The 12,022-nt window shown below is 34.4% G+C and overlaps 1 protein-coding gene across 1 annotated transcript in view; it reads right to left on the bottom strand.

The window, feature by feature from the left end:
* Positions 1-12,022, bottom strand: part of EYS (eyes shut homolog) — a 676,382-nt gene that overhangs the window by 553,430 nt on the left and 110,930 nt on the right. Inside the window, exon 6 of the mRNA XM_040698528.2 lies at positions 3,141-3,245. Coding sequence (XP_040554462.1) covers positions 3,141-3,245 — 105 coding nt within the window. The remainder of the gene's footprint in view (positions 1-3,140; positions 3,246-12,022) is intronic.

Here is a 12,022-nt window from a genome sequence, read left to right as displayed (position 1 = left end):
TAAACCACATCTCCTCACTTCTTCCTCAAACAGTACTTCTCTAGTTTCCTATTTCAAGGTAAGATTTCTGCATGACAGATTAATATTTTAATCGGTTTTGTTACACTACTACATTTCCAGTTTGTCATTTTCTTTTTTTTTTTCTTTTCTTTTTTTTTTTTAAATTCAGTATAGCTGTGAAACAATTTCCTAACAGAATATTAAATTAACACATGGGTGGAAAGTGACATTTGAGAAGTTTTAAAATATTCATGTAAATTCTGGCTTTTTAGAAGTAATTCATACAAACAAACACTTCAGTTTCTTCCATCTACAAAGTTGATTGATAGAAAATGACATTCTAATGAATATTAAACAAAACTTTTTTTTTTTTCTATGGCTCAAACAGTTGCAGTGTTAAATACTACATGTGTAGGAACAGGTAATTAAATTCAAAGTTCAATTAGAAGTCCTATATTTATAAAGTATTCTTAAAATGGAGGAAAGGTCCCTTATTCAGTAATACCCTGATAAAATATTTTATTCTGGAAGGGACTTCTTAAGGCCATTAAGTTAAATCCTCACCATCAGAAAGTCCAAGTGTGTGGGGTTTTGTTTGTTTGTTTTTTACAGTATCTGATCAGAGTTCTCCTGTGTTACAACTCATATCCCTTACCTCTTGTCTTGCTTTGATACTGAGTTCTTGGAAGTCCTTGTACTATCACACAAGGGAGTGGTAATCTTCCCCCCCCCACCTCCATAGATATTCCCTCAAAATTTTCTTCAGGCTGAGCAGGTCTAATTAAGAAACAGAACTGTAGAGGGAGTGAAAGGGACTTCTGCAGATCACCTAGCCCAAGCCTCCTGCTAAAGCAGGCTTCATACAGTATGTTGCATAGGAAAGTGTCCGGGTAGGCTTTGCATATCTCCACAGAAGGAGAAGAATCGTCATGACACTTTCGTAGCATTCTTTATATGAAGACTGACTTGGCTTGCTTCAGCTGACACTGGAGTCTGCCTTGTAGCCCATGTTTGCAATCACTACAAAGGCCTCAAATCCTGAGCACAGTTTCTGAACTCCCCCAGTACATTTACAAAACTTTCATTTCCTACACTCTAGCAGCTATGCTCCTTCCTACCAAGTTATAACTGCTCATCAATCACCAGCTGAGCAGGTGCTTGACTGTCCCCATTAAGCAGTAAGGTGAAGACTGCGCTCACTCCTTAAAAAGGAAAAAAACTACCACATGCAGAACTTTCTAGAAGTTATTTCTCCATCTAAGTAACCATCTGCCAGAGGATACTCTCTGGAAATGTGGAAAAAATGCTCTAACAGCTACTTATGTCTCTCTTAGCTGTTTTGTTTCTGTGGTAATAAACCTCACAATACATAGTCATTATATATTATTTATCTTATTTATAAACTGCCTTGCTTTCTTCTTTCAAATCCAGTACACATATGCATAACTGCCTTTTTACCATTTAAATCATTAATTTTGATTTTGAATTTTGTAGCTGTAATAACTCTTCATAAAAAGTATATTTAACAAGTGATCAAAACATAACTGGAAAATGTATGTAGTCTGAGAATTCATATTAGTACTTTTTACATCATTTTAATATTCTTTTCATGCATATGATCTCAATATTTCAGTACTGTAGAGAAGGCACATGCTTTCATAGTTCTTGTTGTGTTACTGATTGCAGAAAGCAAAATACTCTGACAAAATGAGGTGTGACATTAGGTTTCTGCGCTACAGAAAGAGAAATGAAATATAGTCACAGACTTTGCAATTTGAAAAGTAAAAGTAACCCAATACAAACAATCAATCTTAACAAATTAACTATTTTAATAAATTAAAACAAAAATGACATAGCAGATATTCTGCATCCTGAAATTCTGCATGGAGACTCTAAGATTTTAAAAGAGGTTGTATGTGTGTGCATGTATAATGCACACATTCACTTACCTCTACATTTACTTTTTTTATGCATATATTGATGTTATTTTTATGTATGTATGCTGTGATTTAGTAACAGTGCTGGCTGTGATTGCTATTCCTACATTTCACACTTCAATATGTTTCAAGCGATTTAGACATTAGATGAAATGGCTTGTATTTGATTCTTAAATCTTTTACATAAAAAACGTACAATTTTTATATGGACATAATAATTTTAACCACTTCTTTTTTTTCCATCCATTATAAGGAAATATTTCTATTCAAAAATAAGCTTGATCCTCTTACTATTACAATGCTCACTTGACACAATGGAACAAAGTTTAATTCAAGTGCCCTAACACTATGAAAAACTGCAACTGAAAAAGCACTATATTTTCTTATTTTATTTACTTCTTTCCAATCACATGATAATTAGTTGACCCTCAAGTAAGAAAGTAGAAAGAAAAATAAATAATCAGATATCATACAACTATCACATTTAAATGAGCTGGTTATATTAAAATTTATTACAGTCCTATGTATAGAAGCTAGTCTATAGCATCAGCCTAGCTTTACAGAAAAAAAAAACAAAACAAAACAAAACAGAATGAAGTAGGTAAGTTCATATATTTATAGGATACTGTGTATCTGATAATAATTATCCAAGCTTTCTAAAACAGAAAAAGATGGATCTGTTATTGTTGATGGCTTCATTTCAGTTATTAATAGCTTTTCCCTTCCATGCAATACTGATTACAACTGCCATATAAATTTTCATTTGTTTCTTCAATAAGAAATTTCAAAAATTTTTCCAAGTAGAAAAGAAGGAAACTAGAAGGGTAAGTAGAAAATTAATTTTAGGAAAGGTTCAGAAATGTAGAGTTCTTTAAAGATTCTTCAGTGAATAACACTGATATTCCAAGACTTTTCTTTCAGCATTTTGCAAGGCATGGCTTCTGGGATCCAATCCATGTTTTGTAAGCAAATTATGGTGGCATTAGCCACAAAACAATTGTCAAGTACACTTAAAGAGTGCCTGCTGAGTCCTTCTCTCTTTTCAAGCAAAATAAATGACTTTTAAAAGTTTAGATCTCTGATCTTATTAAAAACAAACAAACAAACAAACAAGCAAACAAGCAAGCAAACAAACAAAAACCCTATATTTCTTTCAGAAATACCACAGAACATTTCTCACCAAAATAACATCTGACTTCTTACCTGGCAAACAGCTGCAGTAAAATTCACCAATCAAATTGTGGCAATGGCCCCCATTTTGGCAGGGCTTGAAGGCGCATTCATCAATATCTGTGGAGCAGTTTTTGTCTGACAGAAAAGAAAATGAAACATTAAAACTATAAATCATGCTGGGTTTGGAAAAGCAGAAAAGCTACTTCACAGTACAAGTGACAACTGCATAATTTAACTTTTCCAGGTTTGAAACACTATTTTATTTCTGCTTGACAGCTTTAAAACTAGAGCTGTTCATACATCATAGCTGATAGTTAACAAATTAAATATTGTAAAGGAATAAGTATGAGCTACATTTGCAAATGTATTCTTTGTGTGTTCTAGCATTGCATCTCAACACTGTAATTACTGGAACTATCTGCCACATTTAAAAATCTTTTTAATAGCCTCAGTAACAATAATAAGAAAAAAAAATCTAATTTGCTTCCTTACTTAGATAAATAAACCCATTTCCTAGAACAGAAAATCTGAAATAAAGGAAAAAAAAAATGTGGGAGGGCATTGAGAAGACATATAAAAGAGAATATTTAGAATACAATGTAATATCTGAAAACAATTAACTCATCAATATACTAAAGGAAATCCACAGTCTATCACACATTCACATCTATCTGTTGGGCATGGAATAAATTTAGATCAAGCTCTGGCATGCTGTGAAGTAATTATACTGGGATCTTTCTGATCAAAAAACGAGAGTCAACTGTACATAACAGTACAGCTCCAGTGATGAAAAAGGAAAGCTGTAGCTAGCACTGACGCAAGCAACTGGTGGTTGTTATTCTACTCACAAAGTGATGGAGGGATACTTGTACCACTCAAATCAGATATAAGAGATAGGTAATGTCTCCCAGGAATCTAACTCTGTGGAGGAATTATCAATAAAAAATCCATAGATTTTTGAATGCATTATTGGCAACCCCTTCATTCAGTAATAGAAAAGGCAACTACAACACAGATTGTCTGAGATTTGCATCCAAGTTAAAGGGAAAATTGGTATCTGAATATTAAGAAAATGAAATGAAGAACTTGGATGAAAGTGATCTATGTTCATGCAAGGAGTGGGGATGAAAAGCATGAGAGCAAAGGAATTCAGAAAAATCACAAGCAATGCAGAATGTTGGTGATGTGAAACCTGCTGAGAGGCTAAACTAAACTTAAAAACAAACAAACAAACAGACAAACAAAAAAAACAATTAAGAAAGATGCTCCTTTTTTTAAGTTTATCTCTAAGTTTCTGTGAGAGGAGGACTCTGGATTTTAGGAGACCAGGTCAGCACCTTATCAGTTTCAAAAGATGAAAATTCACAACTAACAGAAAATAGGTCAGGTTAACCTCAGAGACGTTAACCGAAGATAAGAAGGATAACCTAAGAAGTACAGCGTAAGCATGTGGGCATAGAATCAGAACAGTGAAGACACTGAATACTATTTAATTATCATGGGATGTGCAGGGTAGCAAGATATTATACTGTATGCATTTCAGCATTAAGGATGAAGGAAAGGTATGGTTTGCAGTTCAGTGGAGAAGGAGTAGCCATACTGATAATGGCAATCATGCCAAACTGTTTAATGCTTTTTTTGTTTCAATTAGTAAAAAGGTCAGATTCAAGCAGATCATTATCATAACTGATACTTACGATTAAAGGGCAAAACGTCAGTGCTGAATGGAGAAGACAGGTTAGAGAACATTCAGACGAGTTAGAAATAAAACATGATTTCTCCAAAATGAGCTCCATGTAAGCAAATCAATTCTATTCTACACCAGAATTATTGTTCTGGTTGATTAAAATTAAAAAGTGTACATTTTAGTCCAAATCTCAACAATGTTTCTCATATCTCACATGACACACTGATAACTGGACTAGATAGGAATGACAAGACAGTATTACTAAAGAAGTAGAAGTTGTTAGAAAGTCACATTTATACATTAGTTATCAGCAAACTTCCAAAATGGATGAAAAAATTGCAAAGATTCTGGAAGAGGTCTACCATGGAACAAGTTCCACTCAGGAATTTCAACAACAATCTGAATGATGGACAGTAGAATAATCTACAAAAATCAAGTTGGAGAACAGAATTACAAGTCTCCATAGATTTTGATTGGAGATAAAGTGTCTTTTATTCAATAAAAACAACTGAAAGATATCATAATATGTTAGATCATCAGTTAAGTAGGAGAAAAAAAATAGAATTTTGTTCCATATCAGATGAGATACAGAAAAGTAATATAGCCAGTTAGACACAGAAATTAGTCCTTCCATTCTTGTCTGCCTGGAATAAAGCTTCATTTTGCATGCTTTGCACTGAGCAATGAGCTGAACTAAGGAATAGAATTAGAATTACAGAATATCCTGAGTTGAAAAGGACACACAAGGATTATCAAGTCCAACTCATGCCTTCATACAGAATAACACGAAAATTAAACCCTGTCTCTGAGTGTGTTGTCTAAACACTTCTTGAGCTCCACCTGGCTTGGTGCTGTGACCACTGCTCTGTTGAGAAAATGAAGTCGAGAGGAACATTCAAAAAAATGACAAAGAACTGCAAAGCATAACCTCTAAGAATAAAAAAGCAAAAAATGAATGGGGCTGTAAAGCAGAAATAAGGAAAGTTTGAATAGAAATGTGATGACAATCATTGAATAAGAAAAGGCCTTTGCAAATGTCTTTAGTTCTCCATTTCCATAGCTAAGAGAATAAGAAGAAATGCATTTAAATTGCTGTGACAGAATGTCAGATTAAATGTTAAAGAACTTGTAATGCGTAGAATAATAACATACTTAATATGTTGCCTGAGGAAGAGAAAGAATGGCTTTGGACATTTTTAAGAGAGATGTGAGACAAACATGTCAGGAATGACAGTATAGTAGTGTTTGATTTCTGTGGGATGAAGCTGGAACAGATGATATTTAGTGTTTTCTTCTAGTATTAACATTATGTAACAGGACACTACAACACTAAAGAAGATCAAAGAGCTTTTATGGTGAATTGCGTTGTCTTGAAATTTGGAATGCCTCATGATAGTATAAAGTAGGACAAGCATTTTAAATTGGTGGTCGTGTAAGTAAAACCAAGAGTCATCTACATCAAAAAGTCTGGGAAATTTAGAACCTAATAGGAAAGGTCTTACGTTGCTTGATATATGACAGCAGAGCTCCCACTTAAGAGCCCTGTCCTTCTGTCCAGATCTTTATCTCCACTCTGTCACCCTATCTAAACACATTTCTGTAGTCTCACCAGAGGCGAGACCAGGCATGCAGTAGCCAAGAGAAGCACAGGCCACACTGCACATAGTAAAAATATCGGTGTTAACAGGGGTAAAAAGATTCTTTATAAACACAACATATGTACACAGTTGCAAATATAGATGGATAGGAGGCAGCTTTCAACATCCTCAGCCTGTAGTCATCCAGTAATTCTTTGCCTTTCAGCTGAAAAAATCATAACAAGATCAATAAACCACTTCATACTTCTCTGATGTTCATTTTCTGCAGCTGTAAAACTTTCGCTCTATTAGTTCAATAGTGATTTTGAAAAACACTGTGCTTCCACTCTCACTTCCTTTCCTGTACATGACGACAAACAAAACTCTGCTACAGGAGAGCAAACAAACATATGCACTTATGGAAATTTTGTAATAAACTTTGTTTAAAAAATACTTTTTTGTTGTTGTTGTTTTTTACTACCAGTCAGTTCTGGTCAGGTACTGCCGTCAGATACATGAAACTAAAAAGATACACAGCTGCTACAGATACACAGGTGCTAAAGATGGAACTACTAAGCTGGAGCTGAACTGTATATATGGAAATAGTGATAGTGATCTAGAAAGGACTGCTGAGAATGACTGCAGCCTATAAACCCAAATGCAAAGCTACATCAAAAAACAAGAATGCTTTATGTATTAAAAAAAAAATAAAAAATGAGAAGGAGTATTTATGTTTAAGGGTAATTTTACCTATGCACACTACAAAGTTCCATATAGTTCAAAGTCCCATATATTTAAAAATATGTAGTAGGGATGCAGGAAAAGCTCCACAATTTATTCAGCCACGCAAGTAAGTATGCTGTTGGCAAAAGCTTAAAGATCTCCATCTGTTTCATTGAGAACAAACAAAACCAAGAAGTGACTTGATTACAGTGTGTAAGAATATCTACAAAGAGAAAATACGTGGGTAGTAAGAATTTTTTTCCTTTTGTGTAGAAAGGTAGTGAGACACAACAGCTCAAAATTTACAACAATGTAAGCAAAGTATTTAATATAAACTTCTAATTCTGATGGTGATTGCTACTAAAAAAAATGCCAGCGATATTCTGGCTTCTCTTCGTGCATTCAAATCAGACCTGAATGCTTTTGGATTCAATGTGTGCTTTAATCAAAACTAAGTAATTAGATTCAGTACAAGGTGGTTAATGGGCAACATTAACTGCCTTCTGGTAAACAGATCTAATGTAGAGCATACAACCAGCAATCTAGGAGTTGTTAGAATGCTCCCAGAATAAATCACTTATCCAAGCCTTCTGCTACTGGTTATCTTTTCTGGGAATAATTTAAGAGAATTCTGCAAGTCAGATATATTATGTCAGAGATAGCCCACCTCAAGAGAGATGGGCCTTGTAGCATTCTTGTCATAATTGGGAATATATATGTTCTGTCCTTGGGCAGCATACATGCTCTAGCAGTGCCTAGGAAAACTGGCTGTCAGGTGATGCTCTGATGTTACCAGAGCAAATAATCTATGCACTTCTGTTTCCTGCCTGAATGCAGAAGTGCTAAGGAAGAAGACTTCTGATGTAAGTTGTATAAGCAGCTTTAAAAACATCATTCCAGATTTAACACTTTTCCCTTCCCACCCCAGACACTCCTCAGATCTGGGCAAGCAGTAGTCCCTGGCAAACCTACCATTCAAATGTAGTGAGTCTGGCTATGGGGTGATATCCCCATCATCACCACTGCCTCCCAGTAGCCCAGTACCTATGGACTTACCATTGCTAATATTGAGCCACAGGTTTCGTGTAAGGCTAACAAGAGACCTTAGGACTTGTGTAATGGTGAGATGGATCTTGACACGTTTCTTTTAGTTTTTCTTTGCTTTGAACAGTTTCATGTTGTTATTATTAGTAGGTTGTAGATAGGAATAACAATTCTACAGAACAGTGCAGCCCTAAAGTAAGGGTGCACCTAGTCATTGTTTGCTGGTAATAATGCAAACATAGAAGCTGAGCAAATGCTATTCCAGGGGTAACCAAAGAGACAAAAAACAAATGCCTAACATATGCACAGTGCCTCAAATATAGCAAAATCAGAAATTGTAGGAGGTTGCAGATCTGAGAAAGAGGTGTAAATAAGCAAAAAAAAAAAAAAAAAAAAAAATCAACAAAAGCTGAAGATTGAAGAAGAAAAAAGCCAGCTGTGTTACCAAAGATGGCACAACATATAGTGACTATTTAGTGTGGTCATTATAAAGCTGATAACATCAGACTTGTTCTAGCATGATGCTGCCAAAGAACAGGGGACCCAAATGTGAATTGTTGTACATGATAAAAACAGTCCAGTGTATACTGGGGAACATTAAAACCTCTGGTACAATGCTAGATTGCAATGCTAGATGTAAAAAGGCTACACATTGTTAAAATAGTGTTGAAGAATGGATTTTGTCCAAGACCAATATTTTTAATTTTTGTTTTTATCAGAAGAGGATCTGTCTGCTAGAAAACAGAACAAAAAATCCCCAAACCTAGAAGAAGCTGTTGTTATGTAAGATGTCCCTTCTATTTTCCAAATTCAGTAACAGAATATTTGTGAGGCATGGAAAATGTGCACTGTGGAAATTGGCAGGTGACAGATTTCTTGTATCAGAGTTCATTCATTGATTGCTCATGTCATAACATAAAGTTTAATCCCAACAGCTTAGTTGAGGTAGTTATAAAGAAAAATTTGGTGCAGTAGGAAATTCTGTTTTGATATCCATGTAATTTTTACACATGTAGTCAGATAAAAAATGAAATGAGATGAAATGAAATGAAATGAAATGAAATGAAATAAAATAAAATAAAATAATAAAATGGTGCTCACTGTACTGGCATATTACTATTCATTCTATGATGTCATGTATGACATCATAATATATATATTTATATATTTACTGTTTAACAAGAATACATGTACAAAAAAAACCCAGATAAATTATTTATAGAAAATATAGGTAGTTTGGGAAAATTTTGATACATTCCTACAGAAACTCAGGAAGATAAAGAATTTAAATAATCTTTTCCAGTCTAGCACTCGTGCTTTAATGGCAATACGAGGTTTTCTAGATGTGATTGCTTTCCATTTTTTTAAGTGATAAGGGCTTCCCAGCAATGTACAACTTTTTTTCTTATAATCTAAAGCAAAGTAAACCCCCTTCATTTTAAATCATGCTCCAATTTATCTAAATTAATTAAACACACAGTCATGCCCCAAAAGACACTGATTTATGTCCTAAATGTATTATTTTATACATGACAATTGGCATCACTACTGAAAAAAACCAAAAACATATCTAAAATAAAGAGGATAAAATGAAATAAAAAAATAATCTCATAACACATCTAGTAGAGCAGTGATAAAGTAAATTCCACATAAACTAATTAAATTTTTGATTGAAGAATTAACTTATCTTTTTTTTTTTTTTCAGATTGTTCTGACTGTTACTGTTCATCTTCTAATTTAAACAAATCATGCTTAGCATTTGCAGATGAGAAACTATTGGAGAGATGTGCCATGTGATTCTTCATACAAAAGAAACTGTCTAGTTTTTTAGGTAACTGGAAAAAACATTGCTACTGAACTATAATTGATTTGTTTTTCCTTCTTGCAATTCAATAGGTTTTTTTAATATATTAGCCTATCAAAATTTCTATGTAATGTAATTTTCAGCATGATGAAACTTAAACAGACTTTTCTGTACTCGACTAATCTCTTTTTCTGCACTCAGTGTTCTAAGCTGAATTCCTTCCAGGGAAAGCAGGTATGCCTATGCATTAGACACGATAAATACTGCTCTCTAATAACCAAAGAAATACATATTGAATACTCTTTCACATTTGCATAGTGTTTATTTTCCAGAAAGTTAGTTTTACACACCTGACTGTGGGAAGCCTGCCCTAGGTGACCTCTCCTTTGGTACCCCAAAGCTGTTAGCTGTAAGCCAACAGTCCAACACCACAGCTCCATTCTAGTAGCCCACAGTGGGTCAGAGCTCTTCTGGCCAGGGAAAAAAACCTGTCCCTGTGCAGCCATCTGTCTTCAGGTTTTAGGTTGGTTTGAAAAACACCAGGCTAAAAATAAGACAGAAGTACTTTGTTTTTGTAAGGAGGCATCAGTTAAAGGCTACCTGGCTTTTGATCATGTGATGCATATGAAGCTGAATATCTGTGACTTCAAATACAGGCAAGCACTGGAAGATTTCTTATGACAATTCCCTCCTTTGAATCACTGAGTACAGAACTGGAGATGGTCGCTGTGGAACAGATGATGAAGAGACTCACCGATTTTAAACTGTGCAGCTGTCCTGATATTATCTAAAATCTCTAGGTTCAAAAACTGCCCGACAGAGGACAGATTTTGCAGACTCACTGAAAACAAGTCTTAGAAAGACTCTAAATCAAATGCACAAGAAAAGATTTAAAGCACAAAAAAGGTGTCAACTTTGCCTCCTGATGGAGGGGCTGTCAACCATGACAGGGGCTGAGCTAGAAGACACCACACTGCATTTTGTAATCTTGATTTATAAATGTTCAGTGTTAGAATGACCACTTGTTCAGCCACAATAGCCAACTGTGGGATTCCTCAGGCTCATAGTATGAGACATACCAGAGGAAAAAATATGTATTTGATCTTCAGAAAACATATAGAAGGCTTTAAATGTATTTATTCTGCTGTGTAAAGTCAACATTCAACTGATGTTAGATTTTGACTGTTCATCTTATCTCATGATAACAACAAACAAGAATGAGAGAGATGTAAAACTTAAAATCAGGATCATGTTACCCATACAGCATTCATATGGGCCATGATACAAGTGAAGAAGTCAGATCAACAATCTCTTGAATATAAATTATAACAGAATTCAGTGCCAAGTGCTAACAGGTCCTGGAAGAATCACGACAATTGCTTTTAGCTGTACTATGACTAGTGGATACCTGTAATGACTAAAATAAGTCACTTATGTGAAAAGTAAATATTAGTGATAATCCAGAGCCAGCTAATTTGTGTCACCTTTTTTTATGATTACCTCCAAAAAAGAACATGGTACTCTGATCAGCAGCTTGCAGCTCACATAAGCCTTTTGTTTTCCTGGATTTCTCTTCCCAACAATTTACAACAATTCCAGCCTTATTCCAAATCATTTCTACATCCAAAAAGCATGCACGAAAAAATAATTAGCAAATTCAAGACTAGGAAAAGACTCCTTCACTACTGGTTAACTGTGCTTTAGTTTTAATATCTTATCAATAACTCACAGCATTCAGCTGAATAAACCTGCTATATTTCTGTGTTTCCACTCAAGTGGTTAAATTAACTGGGGGATAAGATACTGAAGTGACTCAAGTAAGAGAAGTAAAAACCACTTTGGAGTTATGTTATTTCTCCCCAGTATTCACTGATGTCACTTTACAAACATCAGGATCATTTCTACATGCAGGGACATACACACAGTTAAAAATCATTTTAATTATAATCTCTAAAATTTATAATAGGCAAAAGGGAAAGAATAACCTTGTCAATTATTTGTGATGAAAAAACATGGGTTTTTTTTGTTTGTTTGTTGTTTTTTTGTTTTTTGTGCAGGAGTGACTTCCAAATTTTAT

The sequence above is a fragment of the Gallus gallus genome, chromosome 3, assembly GCF_016699485.2.
Source record: "Gallus gallus isolate bGalGal1 chromosome 3, bGalGal1.mat.broiler.GRCg7b, whole genome shotgun sequence".
Taxonomy (NCBI): Eukaryota; Metazoa; Chordata; class Aves; order Galliformes; family Phasianidae; genus Gallus; species Gallus gallus.
Note: the sequence above shows the minus strand (reverse complement) of the source record. Positions and strands in the feature narration are given on the sequence as shown.